This window comes from Nerophis lumbriciformis, linkage group LG34 (genome assembly GCF_033978685.3).
Source record: "Nerophis lumbriciformis linkage group LG34, RoL_Nlum_v2.1, whole genome shotgun sequence".
In the NCBI taxonomy this organism is placed as follows: domain Eukaryota; kingdom Metazoa; phylum Chordata; class Actinopteri; order Syngnathiformes; family Syngnathidae; genus Nerophis; species Nerophis lumbriciformis.
In genome coordinates this window covers 8,205,754-8,230,914 of record NC_084581.2, presented here as the reverse complement: position 1 = coordinate 8,230,914, position 25,161 = coordinate 8,205,754, and the positions used below count along the sequence as shown (strand labels likewise).

The window sequence follows — 25,161 nt, the reverse complement described above, 5'->3', positions numbered from 1 at the left end:
ATCAATATCACGTGACAACCTCTGAGGAAGGCCACAGTTGTAGCCAAATTTGTCAGGTAGGGAATCAACACACAGGTCTGGCTGTGAGAAAAAAATGACATACTTGCTTTGTTATCATGAAAAATGACAACATTACTGTGAGGCAGTCCGCTATACGTCTGTTTCCCCTGTAACTGCTTAAGGCGATGCTGAGTCTGCAACCAGATATGGCGTCATGTGAAAAAAAGATATTGAACTATGGTACCGTTTGATTTTACATGAATTGGTGCCTGAAGGAACAGACGGAATTTGGTTGGTACCTATTAAAGCAGGTGTTCTTAACCTTGTTGACCTCAGGGCCTAGCTTTTCCACTACAGATGAGCCAAGGGCCCACTCAAATATTGACTCTGAATTTATAATCTTACTCTTGATTTTAATGGTTTTCAATAATTATATCTAACTTGTTTACAGTTTAACGGGATAAACCTTATCAAATGATATGAAACCACGTGTGTCAATCACGGCTGATTACAAAAATAAATAGTAATCAAATATACTGCAAAAGACAGGACTGAAACTGGTTTAAAAAATACATAAAATTACACAGTCCTACAATAAATAGATTCTAACCAAATGAATAACAAATAATAATAATTAAAGTGCAAATGAACATAAAGCTTCACCATTTTAGACAAATCTTTTGCGCTTAAGAAACCTGTCTTTAGTTCCAGACTTCTTCTGTTTGTTTGAGATTGCCATTACGGCCACAAGTGGTGAAAGGGCGTATTACAACTGAGGACCGCTGCGGCCCATACGGACCACAGCTTAGAAATATAAATTTTTTTGCGGCCCTCGAGAGGGAGCTCGTGGCCCAACAATGCGCCCTGGCGCTATGATTAAGAAACATGGACACCATTGTTGAATGCAAATAGACAAGAGAAAGACAGGAATTGTCACTTTGTCATCTATTTAAATATTTTTTGGTCTTGTTCCAAATAGGGGCAGCAGGTCTAGAGAGGGATCAGTAACTTCAAGTAAGTCAATCTTTTTAACAAGACTATAAACCAGATATGTAAGCTGTCACATTTTAGACTCACCAACATTCTTGTATGGTCTTACCATGCAGGCACAGGGCGAGTGACACGGTGCAAAGGTAGGATTGAACCCCGATGACACGCCACACGAATAACATTATATTACAGAACCCTGGACTCCACATTAAACCTGACATTTTTTCCCACAAATACAAATTTGATTATATTAGAAAAAGTGAAATGTTGTAATTTCATGTTATGTTATCACCTCTGCAGTCACAAAAATATAAGAACAAGAAAATAACAAACACTTTCTACCTTAAACCAATAAAACAAATACAATCAAACACATATTATTAAAATTAAATATTTTATAAAATTACAATAATTTCATAATAATATAATATAAAGGAAATGTATTGTAATATTATTTAATCACCAGAAATAATCAACACTGTCATTTACAAAAAGTGTATTAAAAAAAAAATCAATCAGTGTATTGAATTAAAGTCAGTCTGCTATATTAACAAAACATTTAATTACAATGTAATTATGTGTGTAATAATTGACTACAAGTATTACTACTACCACACATAATAATAGTGGTAAAATTACTACGATTTACAATAATACAGACAACTCGCTACCATACGGTATTTTGAATACATAACCACTGCTCTAAAACTACCGTGAATAATGTATTTTTGTAAAATGAACCTACAAACATTTTTAAATTTTGTGTTCTAATTTTTATTTTTATTTTATATTAGTAAATGTTTAATTTTTTAACATTTGATGATCAAAGATACATTCCTATTTTGTGAATAGCATTTGAGTTGTGTCTCTGTGTCCATCCTCAATTTATTTCCACATCTCACCATGACTTCTTTGCCTCCCACTTTCGCCTGTTTAATTTATGCCCCGCCCCTTTTGCCATCACTCTTCACCCTCCTCACCTCATGCCACCACTTCACTTAGTGACTATGCAGATCTATCTGAGCCCCCTCGCAAGAAAGACTGGGTCGTCTGAGACGGCCACGTCCGCCCCGACAGTGCCCGCCAGGGGCGGCGGGCCAGGGGTTGGTGGCGGACCGGGCAATCCTCAGGCAAGGGGCGGTGGCAAGACAGAGGCGAGTAGGAAGAACCCCTCCTTCACTTTAAACCTGCAAAAGACCACCACTAACATAAGCAACAACAAGAACACACAGCAGGACGCTCAAAACTTCACAAGTCCAATCAAGTCGCCCAGTCAGTACTTTCAAATTTGTTACTGAGGAATCAAAACATTTACGTACCTTCCAACACCGGATTTCTCGGTCCTAAAATCTAAAACTCATTTATTTGACAACATTTGGCCTACTCTTGAATTAAGTTAGCTTAAACATGTTTGCTCATCTGCTATTTCCTCGTTATTTGTTATTATTGCTTCGTATGGCGTGTGTGTATGTGTGGTTTTGCACTGATTGTGTTTTATTTGCTGTGCTGTAGTCAAGCATCCACATTTGGCATTTGCTAAGAAGCAGTATTGTACTAAATGTACTACTATACTATATGTACTAGAATGTAAGGAAGGTTAAGTGAGTCAAAATAAATGAACTGTGTTGTGTGATGTCTATGTCGTTCTTATGTTATTATCTATTAAATGCAAGAGGACACGTATTAAAATCCACAACTGCCTCTTGCCAATGTCTTAATTCAAGATTAAAAGACCCATAGCGTCCAAATGACCAATAAACAAGTTCCTTTTAATGTATTTTTTGCTCCTATAAATTAATCAGGCAGTCATCAGGGGCTTTGAGTCACTAAAGAAATGCGCTATATAAATATAATTCACTTCACTTCACATTTGCCATAATATCAATTAGTTTTGTAGTAATGGGTAGATCACTAACTGTACTTGGAACACCCCCTTTTCATTGCTAGACTTGATATGTGGCCCCCTTCTGGTGTGAAGTCATCTACAGAACTGGAGCCCATTTCCCTGCATGCACCGCCTAATTAGAGACATGCATAACTATTATTTTGATCACTTAATTGCATGTTTTTGTCACTCTGGTCCATGATTACTTCAAAACTGATATGGTTAACATTATGACCAAAAAAGAAATATAAAAGAATTGCCATTTCCGGACTTCCCTGCTCTTCCATAGACACCATAGCCCATGGGTGTCAAACGTACGGCCAGGTTTAATCTGCCCGCAAGATTAGTTTGCTAAGTATAAAAATGAGCTGCAATTTTTAAATTAAATAAACTGCTGTTCTAAATGTGTCCTCTGGATGTCGCAATAGCAATTCAAATGTAACCCACATCACACATGACACTGTTTAAAGATGACGTGTCAGCTGACTTTAAGCGCCCTGTTGATTGGCTGACGCTACTCCAATCAGCGCAGGTGCAAGCAATCAGGTGCTGCTTTTGTGGCTGGCAACAGATGGCGGCAGACTGATGCTGAAGCAACGCACAACACCTTTTTTCATTGTAAATTATCCACTCAACGGATAAACTAACGAAACGGTAAGATCCAAAGACTTAAGTCAGCAGGACCATCATCTTTGTCGTAAGAGTTCCGTGCATAGCTCGCAATTGTTTGACACCATGATGTGCACACTGAATTCCATTGTACACGTGTGTTTCTATATTTGTTGTTTGTTTTATTTAATTTTATGCTTAAATCTACCATGTTCACATTGGTTACGTTTATAGTTATATTACCTTGGTTTCGGCTAAGGTGTCATTGTGATAATAGTTTTTTTTATATTATAAGTGTGATATTTGAATGATTATGAGCTAAAATGAGTTTGACAACCCTGCCATAGCCCATGTTTCCTTATTTCTCTTTCAACATGTCTTCAAGCATCTTGAGAAAAAACCTCAGTAGAAGAGGACGCAAAATAGAATACTAGTGGCTTACCTTCTTTTCTTTCGTTTTTGAACACCGTCTATGTTCTTCTTTCTTCCCTCGAGGGTGCTCCTGATTTTCAAGATTGCATTTTTCACATCCAAAGTCCAACCGAAAATCCTTCCTCTTTGAAGTCAGAATCAATAAAATTATTGCAGCAAATTACACTCCTCCATTTTGTGCAAGTCAATTGGAGAGGAGAGGTCCATACTTTACTCATATTGCCAACAACCTGCAACAACACATCTGGAGGCCATTTTTGATAATTCGTTCAAATTCTGAGCCAAACTATTATGATTTGAAATGAAGCGGCTACCAAAACACATATTACGCAATATGAAATTGTTTCCAGTCCTCTGTAAGTGATGTCAGCAGGCTAATAAAAGCCCGCCCACATTTTGGAGCTAAAGGTGGGCATTCCAAAGTGTGCTGACACTCGTTAGAAAACAAGCCTAAAATCACTACTGTGTCTATTCTGAGGCACTTTTTCCTGTAGACATAATTTACTATGCAATAAGAGCCAATTGTCAGCATTAGATTGGATTGTTTAATAAAAGCGTCTTAGAATAGTTGAGAAATATAATCTTAGAGAAAAATGTTTTAATTTAAAACATTTGTATGCACGTACAACACTTAAGACCTTCAGTATATCAATATGTGGAATTAAATTATGGAATGGATTAAGTAAAGAAATCAAACAAGGTACTAATATAATCCACTTCAAGAAACTCTTCAAACTTAGTGTTTACAAAGTACAAGGAAGAAGAACCATGATAAACATTCTGACTTTATTTCATCCATCCATTCATTCATTTTCTAGATAATCTTATTTATCGCACCATATGAAATGTAATTTACTTCACTAATTATTATTTATTTATTTTTAATGTTATTACTTATGGAGTATAATGTGAATAAATTGAGAACAGGAAGTCAACGAAAGTTTTAGCAACTGCTATGTAAAGGAAAAGGGGTAGGATTAAATAAGCTCTGCTTCTTCCTACTCCTTTTCGAACATGTTGAATAGAGAAACTGGAAATTGTGATGTATCATGTTGTATGCATGCATGTTGGAAATAAACTCAAACTCAAACTATTCGACGATTTAAAATAGACTATCAACCTTGCAGTCGAATCGTCATCATGAGCTTCTATGTTGACACTTCAACACAATTCAAATGTTATTGTGTTTATCCATAGGCTTGCTGAATGTCATACATTAGGATCATGAGTCAGGACAGAGCTATGGTGTCCTCTTGTGGTTATAAAAGCCACACATGTATTATACCAGGCATGTATACACTATTAGAGCTATATCTAACATATTTTGCTATTTATTCCCATCAAATGTGTTACAGTTATCCTATACATCATTGCATTTATTCATCCATCTAAAATAAAAATAGAAATCAGATTATCATTTAAATGATTCTGGGGAAGTAATTATAGTGTAAATGGCAGATTAAGCCTTTTAGGCAATAAAAAGCTTAATTATCTTAAATACGAGTATTACCTTGCTTACCTGCCGTGACCATAGGGGTCGCTGGACTAGACAAACAGTGCCCGCGTCTTTTCCCGCCCATACTGCCATCTAGTGGACAACGACGGAACAAGATGGCACCGCTGGAGCAGCAAGCAGCCTCTCTGCCTGGCTTCTAGTCTTCGGACGGCGGCTGCTGCCGTGAAATGGCTCCTAGCAGTGCACCACCGCGACTATTTATTTAATGAAAAAAATAGATATACATCTGACATCTGGCCATTTTTCACCGCTTGCCTCCTCCCCACAACATCTGCATATTCAGGCGTCGACAAGAGGGTCTAGCATCACACAAGACCCACTGAACGTGACATAGACACGCGATGAGGTAAGAATACGTTCTGGCTTTATTGTGGGTTTTAACAGCTATGCTAAAGGCTAACGTGCTATGTTTACATCCGATGTATGGGCTCTCAGGCCTGTGGCCCGCCTTTCACCTGCCGCTGAAATAAGGTGCACTTGCCCTGATTGGCCGGACGGCAGGTCACGTGTTCAAATACGACATCTGTGTCCCTTTAAGATGACGTAGGCTGTTGCTACTAAAAACATTCTACTGGTGAGTTGCCTATCCAAATGTGTTATGAAGGCCAATTGTCACACCAAATTTGTTATACTGATTAATTGTTAATTTGTTACATCTATGACTTAAAACAAATATGCTTAAGGCATATTGGTACAGATATTTACTTTGGCGCTAATAAGTAGCTATATCCGGGTACGTCAATCAGCCAATCAGAAGCAAAATTGCTGTGGCTGTTGTTTCTGTTACTTGTCACTTCTGCAGTAAAGACCATCAAAATTGACCACTTGCAGGTGAATTGTGTCGAGGCGTAGGGTGGTCAAAATGTTTTTTACACGCCTGTAAGTAACAAGAGAGTCAGGAAATGGAGGGCCTTGAAATATATATTCGCATACAAAAATGAACATAGAAATAATCAGTTCTAGGGTAAAACTGTTTCCATCATAACAATTTTATCAACAATATAGACAATGTTTAAGAATCAGAATAGTTTTATTGCCATTGTTTGACAACGGTTCACAAACTAGGACTTTTTCTTGGTACAATTGTGCAACATAAAAACACATAACCAGTGGTGTGCCGTCAGCGCCAGCAAAGCCTTCTCTGCTGGCCTAACATAACCAAAAATTATGATCATAATTAAAGATAAAAGTAATTTTTTATTCACTTTCTCTAAATATCTAAAAGTATTCATATTCTCTTCATGTCATATTATGCTCCTTCCAGCGCTGTTGTTTTTAGTTTATAGAGTTTTTATCCAATCAGAATTCAGTTAGCTTATGTTGCCATGCTGTACCAAATGTGCCAGAGGCCTTCAGAATCAACAATGCGGGCGTCCGTGCACTCTAAGTGAACGGGGACATACAGTGATAGACAGTTGCGATAGCAAATCAGATCACGCGTTGTCAGTAAAGCCTTCTGGATGGCCTAAGGCAGATAAATAGTGACGTTATGAGCCAGGTAACATAAGAACTGTATTTCCCAGCATGCCACAGTAGTGAAGAGTGTCAAGAAGGGGACTGTGGGGTGTTTTGTTTTCCCGGAATGCAAAGGAAAGTTGGCGCGGGCAAGGCGTGAAGATAAGGACATATTTTATTATTACTATAAAAAAGGAACAAAAGGTGCGCACAAGTGGGAAGTACAAAAACTTGGCTAATGAAACAAAAACTTGCACAAAGGCAGAAACTATGAACATGAAGCAAAACTCGTTAACTGTGACATGAAAAAACAAAACTTACGTGGCATGGCAAGAAGCATAACTATGAACAGGCATGAGTATCAGAAGTAGCATGGCATGAAGTGAGCAGAGGTAATGTCTCCAGGCTGACTTCCTGGCAACTATCGGTTTAAATAATAGTGACATGATTAGTGAAAAGAGGTGCGTGACTCAAAATGTGAAACAGGTGAAACTAATGGTTGCTATTGTGACAAAACAGAGTGAAAAAGCAGGAACTAAGTGTCCAAAAACCAAGCAGAACATAACTAAACAAAAACATGATCAACAGACATGACAAAGAGCATGCGCAGTAGCCCCGTTTGGGTTGTTTACTGTAGCCATGCCGGCCGGCAGCAGGATCTTTTTGATGAGCACGCTGTGGAGTAAACTTTAAGAACTCAGCCAACACGCCTCGTCTGCATCTTTTATGATTAGACAAGACAACACATACTTGCAAGGCCATTTTCAAGAAGAATATTTAAAGAGAAACTACATATTGTGAGACGATGGCGGCCAACCCCGGAAGCTAGCTCAGCTGTCGATAAAATGTGCGTTCAGATATTGTATTTCTTTAGTTTTTTCACGTTTAAAATGTTTTTTTGCAATTTTTAATTTTGACAGTACAACATAAGATATGTTTTAATTGCTGATGCGGGTTTATTGATTCTTAAATGCGCCAAAAAATAACCCGTTTTGTACAATGCCCAGTAGTGCGTACATTTGTTTCTGTATAATGTTTCTCCAGGAATGGTCATGTGGTGACATCAATTATGGTATATTGAGAGGTAATCATTGAAGTCGGACATCACTGAAGGCCTAGGTGGGAAACGCACGGCCTGCCGCTGCATATAGCACAGAATAGGTAATAAAAATCAGCTATAAAAACTGTAAGGCTATATTAAGGGCATGCATTTAAAAAAAAAAAGTAGTGCAAATGGTTGGAACAGGTTATGCCCTTCATGAATCGGATCTTGTTATTGGTCATGAGTCTGTAACTGTAACTGAGCTATCAGATCTTGTTATTGTTCATGAGTCAGTCAAGCAACATTTTACATCATACAACTGTAACAATAAGTTAACCCCTGTCCATAGTAATAAGGAAAAACATAAACCCTACAAATAAATAATCTCACCCGGTAACATTCTTCTTATTTGTCACAGGAGTATAAAAAGGAGTTAACGACAGGACTTGTTTTACTTGTTTATCCTTCTGACTCCTAGGGGGGGGGGAAAGTTGTTTTTCTGTATTATGCCACAATATGTTTTTTGGTCGGAAAATGTAATTAAATAAATCTTAGGCGCGTTGACAATGATATTGTTTCTACAAGCCAAATTGAATCACCAGTTTTGGAGGATGTTCATGTAGTAAGCAGATAACCGACATGGCACAAAACTGTAGTAGTTTTAAATGGCAGCTTTCTGGCTTTTAAGAAACATTAAAATAAATCAAGAAAAGAAAATGTGGTAGATACATTCCAGAATTTTTGCCCTGGGTTGTATGTCATTGTAGAGGAGACTTGCAAAGACAGAGAATGTAGGTGTTCATATACAGTACATGCTCTGTAGGGGGCAACATAGGGAGCAAGATGGCCGAAGGATTAGATTGTTGTTTTTCCCCCACATCTGTAACGTCAGTGAGTTTGCACTTTGCAGTATGTATAAAATAGTCAAGGGTAGTGCATGCAGCATGTATAAAATATTCTTTTAAAATTATATATACATAATGTAGAGCAAAATGTTGGCTAGTGTATTAAAAAAATGCAGAAAACATTCAGTGACCTTTCCAGCCTTTTTCACAGATGATGCGTGCTGATGTCTGTGTCATGTTGTGCAATAATCAGCCTCCTTCTGCTTTAATTTGACATCTTGGTCTAAGCAGCACTGACTTTGTACTGCTCGAATGCGAAGCGATTCCCTCCAAACTGTGGCCCTCTCATAGTGGGATCGATGAGCGCCACCAAGTGTGTGCTCCATCGACGTAGCATCATCTGTGCTGCCTGATGCGTATTGACGTCCATCAGTCATTGTGACCCACATAAATGGCAGTGCTGATTGTAACAGTGTGCTCGTAAATGCAGGACAAGGGCAAAGAGGTGAGCTTAGTTTAGTAACCCGTTCATCGTCACGGGTGATGTGATACAGGTGTAATAATGAACCACCGGTGAGCCTAATATTGTGGCCTGTAAGTGTGCTGCATCCATTGTGAATTATTCTATTTTTGTAATAATAACAGTGAAACACACTCCCACCCATCAGTTGTGTGTGACTGTGTGTGTGTTAGGGTTGATTAGTATGCACCAAAACACCCGGTGTCAGGTGTGAGATCATGTGACCTCACCTGACACACACAGTGCATTTTGGATGACATCAGTTGTGATGGGTGAGTCACTTGTCGCATCTCCTCTGCCAGTAGCAAATCTGAGGATGAGGATTGCCTGCTATAGCGTGACCACTTGCAGGTGGCCTGTGTGTGGGCGAAGAGAATTTAGAATGTTTTTTACACGCCTGCATGTGACAAGTTTGCCGGAAAACCAGATACAGTACCCAGGAAATATTGCAAATAAAATAGGTAATAATCTCTTCCAGGATTAAACAGTTGCCATTGTACATCTGTATTACCTATAATGACCAAGCATAACGTATAAAAATAAAGTTTAGAAATAAATTGCTACAATACAACTATGTGTGTGTGTGTGTATGTATATATATATATATATATATATATATATATATATATATATATATATATATACATACACACACACACACACACACATATATGTATACCATATTTTCTAGACTATAGAGCGCAGCGGTATATTAGCTGCACCCACTAAATTAATATTAGCCACACCGGACTGTAAGCCGCAGATATATACGTTGTGAAATTAGTTGTTTACACAGAAAAAAATTGTAAATGTTTATTTACATACTTAAATTGTTTCCAAACGGTGTCTGTAAGATGCCAGTAAAACAGCTGATCAAACAAAACAGAAGTCATCGTCATGACCCACTAGCTGCTGAAGCTAGCTCTCCAATCAGCTAAACCGACTCAATAACTCCACTGTGACGTCTTGATGAATTTACTGAGGAACTTGTGAAACTGGAACAATACAACAGGGCTGTGCGTTTAGCTTTTTCACTTGTAGCACCGGTGCTACTAAATGAAAAAAATTACAACCCCGTTTCCATATGAGTTGGGAAATTGTGTTAGATGTAAATATAAACGGAATACAATGATTTGCAAATCATTTCCAACCCATATTCAGTTGAATATGCTACAAAGACAACATATTTGATGTTAAAACTGATAAACATTTTTTTTTTGCAAATAATCATTAACTTTAGAATTTGATGCCAGCAACACGTGACAAAGAAGTTGGGAAAGGTGGCAATAAATACTGATAAAGTTGAGGATTGCTCATCAAACACTAATTTGGAACATCCCACAGGTGAACAGGCAAAATGGGAAAAGGTGGGTGCCATGATTGGGTATAAAAGTAGATTCCATGAAATGCTCAGTCATTCACAAACAAGGATGGGGCGAGGGTCACCACTTTGTCATCAAATGCGTGAGCAAATTGTTGAACAGTTTAAGAAAAACCTTTCTCAACCAGCTATTGCAAGGAATTTAGGAATTTCACCATCTACGGTCCGTAATATCATCCAAGGGTTCAGAGAATCTGGAGAAATCACTGCACGTAAGCAGCTAAGCCCGTGACCTTCGATCCCTCAGGCTGTACTGCATCAACAAGCGATATCAGTGTGTAAAGGATATCACCACATGGGCTCAGGAACACTTCAGAAACCCACTGTCAGTAACTACAGTTGATCGCTACATCTGTAAGTGCAAGTTAAAACTTTCCTATAAATGGCGAAAACCGTTTATCAACAACACCCAGAAACGCCGTCGACTTCGCTGGGCCTGAGCTCATCTAAGATGGACTGATTCAAAGTGGAAAAGTGTTCTGTGGTCTGACGAGTCCACATTTCAAATTGTTTTTGAAAACTGTGTACGTCGTGTCCTCCGGACCAAAGAGGAAAAGAACCATCCGGATTGTTATAGGCGCAAAGTTGAAAAGCCAGCATCTGTGATGGTATGGGGGTGTATTAGTGCCCAAGACATGGGTAACTTACACATCTGTGAAGGTGCCATTAATGCTGAAAGGTACATACAGGTTTTGGAGCAACATATGTTGCTATCCAAGCAAAGTTACCATGGACGCCCCTGCTTATTTCAGCAAGACAATGCCAAGCCATGTGTTACATCAACGTGGCTTCATAGTAAAAGAGTGCGGGTACTAGACTGGCCTGCCTGTAGTCTAGACCTGTCTCCCATTGAAAATGTGTGGCGCATTATGAAGCCTAAAATACCACAACGGAGACCCCCGGACTGTTGAACAACTTAAGCTGTACATCAAGCAAGAATGGGAAAGAATTCCACCTGAGAAGCTTAAAAAATGTGTCTCCTCAGTTCCCAAACGTTTACTGAGTGTTGTTAAAAGGAAAGGCCATGTAACACAGTGGTGAACATGCCCTTTCCCAACTACTTTGGCATGTGTTGCAGCCATGAAATTCTAAGTTAATTAATATTTGCAAAAAAAATAAAGTTTATGAGTTTGAACATCAAATATCTTGTCTTTGTAATGCATTCAATTGAATATGGGTTGAAAAGGATTTGCAAATCATTGTATTCCGTTTATATTTACATCTAACACAATTTCCCAACTCATGGAAACAGGGTTTGTAGTAGCACAGAACATTTTTTTAGCGCAGAAAAAATTTAGTAGCAATATGACATTTCTCAAATATCCCCATTTTATTATTAACACTGAACTACACATGTGCACTCATACTTACTGTAACGCTCAACTAAACACAGAGAACATCCCTAAACTGTGCTAGCACTATCGCCAACATCAATCATCATCAATCAATCAATGTTTTTTTATATAGCCCTAAATCACAAGTGTCTCAATGGGCTGCACAAGCCACAATGACATCCGCGGTTCAGCGCCAATGAGTGTAGGACTGGGCGATAAGGATCAAAACTTATATCCTGATACTGTAACTGTAAAACGTATGATTAAACATGTTTGTTATTTCATCCAATTAACAATTTTAAAAGATTGCAATTCAAATTAAAATGGGCTCTTTCTTATTGCCCTCAAATAATTCATAACAATTATTTTACATATTAGACATAGCCTGCTATAATCTAGAATTAGGTTAGAATAGAATAGAAAGCTTGATTGACATTGTATTAAATGTTTCATGATTTATGGTTGCCAATTTTAATCTGTGCTTTAAGACATGCAATCATGAGTAAATACCGAAAACAATAAGGCTAAAAGTACACATCTAAGACATCTAGCAGTTTAGACACACTTTGTTAAAGATAAAACACAAATGAAATAGTGGGAATTTGTTATGAAATACATTCAATTCACTTGCATTAGTTTACACTACTTGGGCGGTTTGAAATGTGCTAATAATTTTCAACAATTTTGAACATCTATGTATCTGTATGTGCACGGGGGAAGTTGTTAACTATATTACCTGCCACTCTTTAAACTTTTTGTGCAGATCTTAATATTTATGTTTACCTAAGTTTGAAGCAAAGGTGGTATTACTGTATTAAAAAAAAATGGTGAGGCATGTTTTAAAGCGATTGCATCGCCGCGTCATCTTTATTGATAGTTTTAAAGCCCAAATACCTTTAATATTGTCTTTCATGCACCCTCCTTATTAACCAGTACAATTGCCGTTTTATTGTCATTATTCCTTTTGACACTTTTTCTGCTTGTATGCGCTCAATGTGTGCGTTTTGACACACAAATGCACCATGCCATGGCTCAGCCATGTCACCGCAGCATATGTGGATGAAAGATAACTACTGGTATTTTCCAAAGGCAGTAGTACCTATTTTAATTCACTAGTACCGCGGTACTTTATTAGTAGCGGTGTACCGTACAACCCTATAGTCCAACCATTACACAACAAAGCGGGCAGCAATGGACTTAGCGGCTGAGATCTTTTTTTTTTCATTCATCATTCTTTGGTTGATGAATATACAAAAAAAGAACTACACGGAGAAGAAGCCATCATCTATGACTGTTGTCTCTTGTGAATTTTTGGAAGGTATATGTAGTGTTAATATTTTCACATTCGCAGGCTTTATAGTATTAGTATTTTAGTATTATTATTTAGTATTTTAGCCTAAAGTTAGCTAGCATGGCTAGCTGGCTTCTGTTACAAACTAACGCGTAACTTATGCAGAATTTGTTGAATTTTCTCTGGTCCTTCCTGATCGAGTCAGCATCTGAAATTCCTCACTCTGAAGGGCTTGATTCATACCCCATACCCTTCATTATGCCCACTACCCCTACATGCAAAGAGTCATTGGAACACCACTACCTTTACGGGAACGTTCAAAATGTAGGGATAGGGATAAAAAGGGGTGTATTTGGACTGGCTCAAGACTACTTTGGAACAAATGATGATCCAGAACCTTCTATTTTTTAGCCTAAATATAAGGAGGATGAGCTTCAAGTTTTAGAAGCTGAGTGATAAGCACATCCAGCAAGTTGTACAAATGCTAAGTGCTGAACAAGAAATACAAAGTAGAAACATAATAAAACAATCACTTACTGTACAATAGGCCTGGGCGATTTTATCGATAAATTCAAGTTTTTTTGTTGCAGATGTTTTAAAAAAATCAATGTTTTTCCCCGTTTCCTCCGGCATTGTGTTTGCCCCCATGAGCTTACGTAGCCTTCACCCGACCCCCTACTTTTTTAGCATGGCTAATGCTAACGAGAGTGAGACTTTTGTTCCAAAGAAAAGAAAAGTATTGTACGTTTTTTAGATGTACGGCAACAGGCGTGGAACAAACGGCTGCACGCTGCAAAGTTTGTTTAAAAAAGGCAGCATCACAACAAACTTATTCCAGCAGCTTAAATAGCATAGAGCCAAGTGGGGGGGGAGATCAAAGTGCCCCTTTAAACTTATGGAAAAATTGCAGTGGTATTATAAGAAATATATATAAAACAATTCTAACACCTAGTGTGTGTGTGACAATCATTGGTACTTTATCTTTTTAACTTTTTAATAGAAAAAACATTTCACAACCTCACTGCAGTACTTCTGCGGACCCCGAGGCATCATTGCTGCAAAGTGGTCGCTATGGAGCGGTGTTTGTGTTCTCGGGATGCAAAGGACAGGCAGCGTCAGCAGCAGCAGATTTTAATCTTTTTACACGAGCAAAATGACAAACTTCACTACTAGCTTCGCACGCTAAGCAGTAAACAAAAGGTTGTAGCGTGAGACTAGCAAAACAGTAATTAATCAATATACAGTCGCCATTGGAGAACCGCAAGAATGTATTTTTGTGTGGAACAACAGGCAAGCGCAACTGTCGCATGTAGCGAACAAAAATCCTGTGCCGAGTGAGCTGCGACACGGGTATTTAATGGGGGAGTGATCAATAAGGTGACAGGTGGAAACACTAATCATAACTACAGACAGGTGTGTGAGCTTAAAGGCTCCTAGCAACCGAAATGTAAACAAAAGGAAGCCGTGAGCGCTAAAACCAAACTAAAACACCAAACGTAGGGAAGAATACAGACACAGGAAGTCCCTTATACCGACAGCCATCAGACTGTATAATGCATATGTTCCTTTTTGAATGTACTTAAATGTATAATAGACTGTATTTATATTATTGACATGTGAATAATGCTGTATAATAGACCGTATTTATATTATTCACATGTGAATAATGCTGTATAATAGACTGTATTTTTATTATTCACATGAGATTAATGCTGTATAATAGACTGTATTTATACTATTCACATGTACAAAATACCTAAGTGTTTATTGTTTATTGTGAGCGAACTGTGGTGCTGAATTTCCCCCAGGGATCAATAAAGTACTTTTTATTCTATTCTATTCTATTCTAATAATACTCAAAACACAAATATCACATGATCGGAGACAATGGATCACGTCACCCTTGTTGAAGAACTCTGCTTTCGTAGAATAAGCTTTTAGACTGCAATATTGTTAAATAAGGTCAATTATTACGTATGCTAGCTTGTGTGCTATTGTGTGCCTAGCTGTTGTGGAGCTGCCTACTTATAGCCTATGTTTATATCATACATCTACAATAGACTAATAGAGCTGTGAGAAAAATGACGTATGTGAAATAATATAGGCAGTGTGTGTGAATATTATGGAGCATGAAACAGTTATGTTCTTCAGAACATCTATCATGTTCAACCCACGACAAATTACATATTTCAATCAAAAATAACCTTTTGATGTCTTCACATTTCATTTATTAGCAATTGAACATGTACACGTGACAAAAAATAGTGTTTTCATTCATATTGTTATACGTATATATCGACTGATAATAAAAACAATATCGCGACATGATTTTTTCCCATATCGCCAAGCTCTAGCAGTTGTCCAGAAACTTGAGGGTACCTGAAAATTACACTCATAACTATTTGCTTTGTCACCCATAACACAAAAGCTAAGATATCGATTGTTCAAATATCTTAGCTTAAATTGGATTGGTTTTAGCATCTTTAAACTACAAATTGTGATCCCCTGCACTCCTTATTTGAAAACGACAGCCTCATTATTAATGTGTTGCTGAGCACACTGTACTAAACTGCAGAGTCCATTGTGTGCAGTACCCGTTTGAAAATAAAGCAATGTGCAACAATAGTCGCTCCAATCAATCAGTTAAAATTTCCATGAATGCCAAACGCAGCGTGATGCACGATGGACGGTGATGGCCTGAGCTGTCTACTAGAAAGAATATTGCACTTTTATCAGAGTGTAATAATGGGAGGGATTTATAACGATTGCTGAGATTATTTTTTCATAGCCACACACACATACACAAACACACAGAAAGCACTTACTGTATATGTTGTATAATCTGCATACATCTGCGAAAGATGAAACATCAATATTAAAAGGGCAAAGGTCGGCCAGGAATGCAAAGAGCGGTTGATTCTGGCTATGATTTGAAGTCTGATTTGATGAACACTGTGGCCAACTGAGGTCACAGGCTGCGGTCAATCTGCTTTTCTTTTTTTTTAACATTTGTTTATTGAGTTTTAAGGCAAATACAAATTCCAGGAATACTATCATATATAAAATTTAAAACCTACTAGATGTAAAAAAATAAAAATACAGTAAGGAAAAAAAAAAGTAAGTAAATACAAATAAAATAAATTAAAATTACAATACATCAGTCAAATGGGTACAGGTAAATATTGAGACAAAGCCACAGACAATTTCATTAATGGCAAATACACTATATAGAACAATCAAAAGTAAATTAAAATAAATAAATAAATAAAGTTGTGATCTATATACGTGACATTTTAGTCGGGATTAAATTGAGGATCAGTTGATTTTATATTTAAGGAAAGTGCCCCATACTTCTTGGAATTTTGTAGAACAACCATTCAATGTCAGCCTAATCTTTTCCATTTTGAGGAAATTAAGAATATCTCTAATCCAGCAAATGTGGCAGGTAGTTGCTGTTGCTTTTCAATTTAACAGAATGAGTCTTCTAGCCAGCAAAGTAGTAAAAGCTACAAGATTCTTTTTGGATTTGTTAAGGGAAGATGACTGAGGGGATACCCCAAATAATCCTCTTAAAGTACCAGTAGATTGGAAAAACAAGTTGTCTCTATATTGAAGCTATTATCATATATATCTGATTTTAACATCAAAATACTTCCACAGTGTGCAAATAAATAGATATGATCAAAATAATGTCAATCTCAAGGAGATTCCCGAGCCATTTTAAGAGTTAATGAGCCGCGAGTCACGGGATCCGTGACGTAGAATTAGGAACCAGAGATCCCTCCCCATCAACAACAATGCAAATCAAGCAGAATTTGTGAGAGCCAACAATGATTTGGGAAAAATTATTATCCAGGTCCTTATGTTTTTCAACCCAAACACAAAAAGGATGAGCAATAAGTTTAAGAAGCCGAGAGCTTAACTAATGCAGCTTTATTGTAACACTATAGCATCAGCAGAATTGCTAGGTGCTAAACATACAAACTAACCATAATAAAACAAACACTTACTGTACAATTTCCACTCTCCCTGAGATGCCGACCGACTGGATGTTCACATAATCCCGTTTAAAAGCAGATTCAATTGCAATCCTCACGAAGGGTTAAAAAATGTTTGCTACATCTCGGGGATGTCAAAGTTGACCAGCCTGTCGGCCCAAGGCCACATGTGTCTACTACCAGGTGAGAGATGCATGAATTACAATCTAGAATTTACTTTTAGCAAGTTTGTTAGCTCGCTGCTATTAATGTGCCGCTAAAATAAGCCATCTACGTTAGCGCTTATAATAACAATATCACTCATATATGTTTTTTAGAAAGTATAATGGGCGCAATAGAGGACTCTCGATCTGTAGACTCAATTGTTAGCTATTTATGTAAGATTTCGAATGCATAAAAAAAGCATAATTTCAAAGTCTTTACAGGCGGCTCAAACTTGTTTCTGACATTAAAAAAAGAAGAAAAAAAAGCAACAGAAGAAAGTTTATTCCTCATTCCAAAAACCTATTTATTTTTCACATTTTTTCATTTTCATGTTTTTTTACTCACTTTGTGTCCCCTTTTCTTTCTTGACATCAATAGTGTTTCTCGACTTTATCAAAGTGCTGGCGAACACAACTTCCTTTTGTCCTGCTCCGCATGACATGGTTTGCTTTTTGTGTCATTTCATATTGGTTATGTGCTGTTATTTTGTATGTTTCCTGTTTTGCGGTGAATGCTTCATCTTTAATCCTGTCTGAGGAGCATACGGTGTGCAGTGGTTTGTAATCACCGATCCCCTAGGATTCTTTAGCACAAGTTCGTTACATTACCATTTCGATTAGGTGGGGAGAAAATATTGATTTGGCAATATATAGGGGCACTTTTTCAAATAATATATTGAGTTTTGTATGTCTTAAAGGGGAACTTGGAATTTTGCCCATCGTCCACAATCATCATGAAAGACATGACGACAGATGTATTTTTTTTTTAATGCATTCTAACTCGTAAATAAACGTAGATAAAAGTCAGCTGACAGCGTAGCCAATGGGAGGTCCTCTATTCCGCCCATACAACCCAATAAAATTGTATTTCAAAAAGCGCCAACAATACTCCATTTACATTTCGTGATTTTAAGTATTTGTCACAATGCTGTATAACAGAGTTGAAAGGAATTCAAAGATGCAGACAGACAGTGAGTAAAACAGTTATTTTCTTATAAAATGTACTCGCAAAAGCACTCTTCACAGGACGTAACAAAAGGCAATGGTGCAAAAAGGAGAAAACAAAATTAGCACCTTTGGAAAAAACAAAACCTACTGGAAACAAAAACAAACTTAACTTGGGTCAGAATTGCAAGATGTGCTAACTACAAAGCAACACCAAGTTGGATGGCACCGGGAATGACCAAGATAGCATATAACAAAATACTAGAAGCGAAGAAGTCATCAGGCGTGGAGAGCCAAGGAGTGGAATCGCCGAGTGCCATCCAGCTGCCAAAATGCTGCTTAAGTAGAGCCAGGGTAAATTGGAAGCAGCTGTACACGTCTTACAACTCCGCCCACAAGGGAAACACAGGAACTCACAAAGCGGCAGCAGGCGGTAACAGTATTAGTGTTTTTTCTTATTATAAGTACGAACGCAGACCAACTATTTATAGCGCCGCTGTGATCATGAGATTGTGTGTCAATGTTGACATGATCGACTGATGAGCTTCTCTGCAATGGCGAGAACGACACGAAAAGACGCTTGGTTCCACCCCCCATTTCTACGTAAGGATTATGAGTCATTTTTAATCTAAAACGGAAATATAATAAGATTCTATCAGTCGGAATCCTAATGACAGCAGACATTGCACAGTAAGTCGTGTTTCATTATGTTTTTTTCCTCTCATAAAGTCTGCAGTGAGTAATAATCAGTTATGTTACAAAAAAGGGAACGTTATGATGTGTTTTTGAAATGAATGCGCTGCGTATGCTTAAAAGGAGCAAAATACGTAAATATTAAATGTTATTATAAATGTGCTCGTTACTACATTACATATATACTTACATCATGTATATAAAACCCTAAATAAGGTGTTTGGATGTTTTTTTAAGGGCTTCTATAAGCAAAATAGAGCGGCTCTCATAGGCTCCATTGTAAGCGGACGTTTAGTCACATGTATTTATTATTTGGAATGCATAAAAAAAAGAAAAACATACACGTTCTTGCCCTACATAATGATTGTGAATGATAGGCAAAAAATATTTATTCCATGATAAAAAAAAAAGTACACAATCCTTATGTAAGACAAGAACGCATAGGTTTTTCTTTTTTTAATTCATTGTAATTTGTAATATACGACAAGTACAAGGTGGTTAACAATGCAGCTAATGGAAGTCATCTATTGCGCCCATAACGCTCTCTAAAAAACACCCAAAAACCGCCAACAATACTCCATTTACATCCCGCGGCCCGGATAAGTACTGTATTAGCGATATTGTTATTGTAAGCACAAATGCAAAGGAACTACTTTTAGCGATGCCATGATCACAGAGAGATAACTAGCTACTGCAGCTATTAACATATTGAGCCAGTGAGCTTCTGAAAGTTAATTCTAGATTACAAATCATGCCTCTCACTTATAGTAGAAGGTTGTGGCCATTAACTGATAAGTTGGTCAACTTTGACATTCAACTTATACCTGGAGATGGCGAGAAATACACAAAAAAAGCTCTTTTGCAGCAACTTAAAATGTGTTTTTTACCTGCGTTAGGATTATGACTGCGTGGGTTCCCTCCGGGTACTCCGGCTTCCTCCCACCTCCAAAGACATGCACCTGGGGATAGGTTGATTGGCAACACAAAATTGCCCCTAGTGTGTGAATGTGAGTGTGAATGTTGTCTGTTTCTGTGTTGGACTTGCGATGAGGTGGCGACTTGTCCAGGGTGTACCCCGCCTACCGCCCGAATGCTGCTGAGATAGGCTAGAGCACCCCCCGCGACTCCAAAAGGGATAAGCGGTAGAAAATGGATGGATGGGATGGAGGATTATGATTAATTTTTCATCTTAATGGGAAGATATGAACATCCCATCAGTCGGCATTACAGTGAGAGCAGACATTATAGAGTAAGTGTTTATTTTTCTAAATATGTTCGTAGTTTGTACTTCTTGTTCAGAACTTGGCAATAGTCCTATTTACTGAATCTGCTTATCACTCAGTTTCTAAAACTTGTAGCTCATCCTCCTTATGTTCAGGGTCAAAAACAAAAGGTACTGGATCATAATTTGTCCCAAAGTAGTCTTTGTTGGCTCTCATGAAGTCTGTTATGAGTTGTCGTAGTTGTTGTTGACGGAAATAGCGAACGTTGTGAAGCGTCTGTGTAATTAATGTTCAGCTGTATGTATCAAATGACAAAAATATGTCAATATCACATGTTATTAGGAATGTGCCTGTTGCTACATGACATATGTACCTGCAGCATTTATATAAAATGTTGCTGGTTTTTGGATGTTTTTATAGTGCTTTATGGGCACAATTGATGCAATGACGTAATGACTCCCATTACCTCCATTGTTAGCTGACTTTCGCTAGCGTTTAGTTTTAATGAAAAAAATAACAAATTCCTAATGTGAAATATGTTTTCTTTTATTTTTAAGTCAACTTTTGGGCCGATTGTAACTCATAGACGATTTCCGCAGCTTCACTCTGCAAAGTGTTGCTGTAAAGCTACTTCACTGTGTGGTAAGCAAAACGGTACAATAAGTCGACAGTTAAAAGGGTTAGAGTATATTCATTACAATTACACTCAGCTGGAAATAATATTTATGTATGGCATTCGTGTGCAGAGCACAGACCTTCTACAAGATATAAAGTTAAAGTTAAAGTACCAATGATTGTGACACACACACTAGGTGTGGTGAGATTATCCTCTGCATTTGACTCATCACCCTCACCCCCTGGGAGGTGAGGGGAGCAGTGAGCAGCAGCGGTGGCCGCGCCCGGGAATCATTTTGGTGATTTAAACCCCAATTCCAACCCTTGATGATTCACACAGAATCATCAAGGGTTATATATACAAACCCCGTTTCCATATGAGTTGGGAAATTGTGTTAGATGTAAATATAAACGGAATACAATGATTTGCAAATCCTTTTCAACCCATATTCAATTGAATGCACTACAAAGACAAGATATTTGATGTTCAAACTCATAAACTTTATTTTTTTTTTGCAAATAACAATTAACTTAGAATTTCATGGCTGCAACATGTGTCAAAGTAGTTGGGATAGGGCATGTTCACCACTGTGTTACATCACCTTTTCTTTTAACAACACTCAATAAACTATTGGGAACTGAGGAAACTAATGTGTATATATACATATTATAATATTAAATATATCATATACATTAATACAATCAATTGGCATGTTATTGGGTGTGCTTAAGCTAGGTGTGTTTTGATGCCACGTAAACGTGGCATAATTTAGTGATGTCAGACGAGGACCACAGACATGTCATCGGATGCTATCTTGCTTCTGAGCAACTTTATGGATTTTTATATTACTTCTAGTTTTCACTTTTTTGATTAATATTGGCCTGTGGCGCAGATGGTAGAGCAGCTGTGCCAGAAACTTGACGGTTCCAGGTTTGATTCCAGCTTCTGCCATTCTAGTCACAAGCCGTGGACTTGACCAACATACTTCACCCTTCCATGGCAGCTTCCACCATCAGTGTGTGAATTTCTGTGTGAATCAATGTAAAGCGCTTTGGGTATCATTCCAGGTATTGTAAAAGCGCTAAATAAATACAGACCATTCAAATGTAGAAATACAGACCATTAATGGATGGCTAAGAGGACAGTTGATGAAGCTCGGTTGCGGCGGTCATAAAGCGCTTTCACCACAAACTGACGCTAACGCGTGACTTTGAGGGACTTTTGTGGAAGAAATATTTTTGTATTACAAACTTTTATGTGGTGTTGCTTCCCTATTTGTGATTATTCCAAGCTGATTATCAAATCCTACCTGTGTCTTTTTTTACGCATTGCAGCGGCACTTGAGTGACAGTGACAGCGTGTCATAATTATGACGGTCAGCATGGATTAAAAAAAATACTGATAGCAGTATCATACAGTATGTCCAGAATCTTAACGGTCTTCCTGGACCAACCCAATTAGGAACTAGTACCAAAGAATACTGGTACTGGGTATATGTCCCTAGTTCTAATCCACTTGTGGCAGAAATACATTAGTCAGTTGACTGAGTTACACAGATTACACATTTTCTATGTATTATTTATGATTTTTGTTAGATTTTTTTTATTAAAGCACTGCTTAATTGGATGTATTTTTGTTCGTTTTTCATGAGTTCCTTCTTTTTCATTAGGTGGTAGAAATATGGACAGATGGATGGATAGATGATTAGTGTTCATTTTTGCAATCAACCTGATTTAAGCTTTGTTCGGCCTGTTGTTGAATGTGATGGTTCATGTACTAAATCAACAACAGTCTTTGTGATTACCACATGTTTTCATATCATTTTTACAAGGTTTAGACATGTTAATTATTGAATTTTATTCAAATCAAGAGTAAAATGACTAATTCAGTGTTTGAGTGGGCCTGTGGCCCCTCTCTACTGGAATAGTTGGGCCCCATGGTCAAAAAGATTACAAACCCATAATCTAGCGCAGTGGTCCCCAACCATGCATTCCCTAGCATCTCTTTCTGCATCTTTGCCGTTTCCTGGCTTTCATTTTTGTACTTTGTAGATTCACTCTTTGTGAGCATGATTGAACACACTCTTTACTTGCACGTCGCCTTTGTCTCTGCATCCCGAGGGTCCAGCCCTATCAGATCAGGAATCCTTTGGCCCATTGGTGGCTTATTTTGCAGTTGTACTCAATAAAAAAAAAGTATAGAGACTACATGAGTCATCAACACGTAAGATTCTGTATTTGTTACACGCAGTGGAGGTGATGTGGCTCAGATGGTAGAGCGGCCGCCCAGCAACTTGAGGGTTCCTGGTTTGAATCCAACTTCTGCCACCCCAGTTAGCGCTCGCCTTGCTCCCAATGCCACTCACACTGGAGTTCTGTCTACCTCTGTTTGGACAGGTTGTACTAAAAAACAAATTGTATTATAATCAAGATGTTATACGAAAAAATGTTGGCTGAAATTTTCGTTGAAAATCGAGTCATAGGCTGTAGCTATTTATGTCGATCTTGGGCATCTCAGGTGTGCAGTCAGTGTCAACACAGTGATACTGGAATGATAAAACATATACAAATGTAATATACTGTAGGTGCTGCATTGTGCACTTACTGTAGACATGCATCATGTTGTTCCATTCATTAAAGCACAGCCACTGACTGCATTGCTTTCTCATTGTCTCCCTTCACCATGTGTCCTACTGTGTTAAGCAACATCCAGTCAAAGCGTGTGTGTGTGCGTGGGCCTGTGTGTATCCTAGCAAGATGTGAGCCATCAGATGAATTAAAATCCGTAGCTCCGCCTCCTCCTCTCGCCATCTTTCTCCCCCACCACGTGGCGTTACGCATCCTGGACCGGGCCAATCCAGCAGATGGTGGGAGAGGAGGGGAGGGCGGGCAAAGAGGAGAGAGATGATGGATGGAGGAGAGGAAGGAGAGGGGGGAAGGCAGAACCAGCAGCTCTTGACACAGCTGGGAGGGGGGGAAAGGGAGGAAGGGAGGAATGGCGAGCGAGTAGGTAATCCAATGAGACACAGAGAGGAGAGGCAGAGCGAGGGCAACGCCTCAAAGCACCGGGAAGCTCTCTCTATCCATCGCCATCTCACTCCCCTTTTTCCCCTCTCTCTCTGTGAAGCGTAAAGCGACCTCTCGTTTTGATGTGTCTGCAGCTCTCGCCTTTTGTCAACATTTAATAGCAGCCCTATGTGCATTGTCACGCTAAGGAATGAAGTGGTGACTGGCTCCTTGGATTATTGCTCTTTTTTCCCCCGCCAGTGGCAGCGAGGTGCAGGCATCTTCTTTGTGGAGTCATCTTTGTTGAGGGATATATCGGTTGGTGGGCCTGAGAAGCAAGGGGTTCACTGGGAAGGGGGCATGCCTTCCTAGCAGTTAGACATTTGGGGTGCCATGCCGCCACTTGAACTCTGACCTGACAGGAGCAGGATAAAGCAAACAAATTGTCTTTTTCTTTCGATTTTCTTTTTCTGTCATCATGGACATCAACCTCCAGTCGCACCGCTTCTACTTCCCTCAGATCTATTGCGCCGAGCCGGGGGCGCAACCGCAGCTGACCGAGTTCAAAGTCAGGTAAGTTAGTGATGTCAGCAAGGTGTCATAATGTTTTACATGCAAGAGTGACGCTACAATGATGCTGAATGTGCAGTGAAGGCTGCTGTGGCCTTGCGGGGGTGAGGGGGTGAGGCGGCTGAATGCTAGTGCGCTGGCTAGTCAGCTTTGTGGTCCCTTAGGAGCAGCATTGATGGCCCATGAAGGAGCTTGCCAAGTTTGGCAGTGGTGTTAGGGGCAATGACAGTGCCACAGTTGTATCACCAACGCCACCCAGGGCAAACACTATCATCGCTTACCCCCGTACGCCTCCTTTGTTCTCCGTTTGGCGTTGGCACTTTCTCCCTCCAGCGCTCACGGGCACCTTGTTGCACCCACAGGCGGCCCCTCGTGTTTGCCTGAGGCGGCCAAAGACCCACACTGGCATGCCGGCGCCATATGATGATGACAACCAAAGATGTCACTCATTTTTACTGTCACTCAGATTCAGTCACAGAACATCTTTCATTCTTTCCTGAATTAGGGATGTTAAAATGAGAACATTTCGTATTAGGTTATCTTTATTGTCGCAGTATTGTTGAATGTGCTCAAAAATACACACACCGAAATCTTTTTACCAAGTTTTA

At 38.6% G+C, this 25,161-nt stretch overlaps 2 protein-coding genes across 7 annotated transcripts in view; both read left to right on the top strand.

Annotated features, from left to right (window-relative positions):
- Window positions 1-2,632, top strand: part of LOC133576378 (uncharacterized) — a 28,160-nt gene extending 25,528 nt beyond the window's left edge. Inside the window, exons 5-7 of one of the 2 annotated variants that reach the window (XM_061929553.1) lie at window positions 980-1,014; window positions 1,107-1,133; window positions 1,993-2,632. In XM_061929553.1, coding sequence (XP_061785537.1) covers window positions 980-1,014; window positions 1,107-1,133; window positions 1,993-2,288 — 358 coding nt within the window. In that variant the 3' untranslated portion in view covers window positions 2,289-2,632. The remainder of the gene's footprint in view (window positions 1-979; window positions 1,015-1,106; window positions 1,134-1,992) is intronic. The other variant, XM_061929552.1, reaches the window with a different exon arrangement.
- A 762-nt stretch (window positions 2,633-3,394) lies between these two features.
- Window positions 3,395-25,161, top strand: part of evlb (Enah/Vasp-like b) — a 93,619-nt gene continuing 71,852 nt past the window's right edge. The window contains exons 1-2 of one of the 5 annotated variants that reach the window (XM_061929548.2): window positions 5,454-5,778; window positions 5,868-6,006. Coding sequence is in view for 3 of the 5 variants with exons in the window: in XM_061929545.2 (XP_061785529.1) it covers window positions 24,462-24,556 (95 nt within the window). In the remaining 2 variants the exon portion in view is untranslated. Of the gene's footprint in view, window positions 3,530-5,453; window positions 5,779-5,867; window positions 6,007-24,010; window positions 24,557-25,161 lie in introns of those variants that run through there. The other 4 variants (XM_061929547.1, XM_061929546.2, XM_061929545.2 and 1 more) reach the window with 4 other exon arrangements.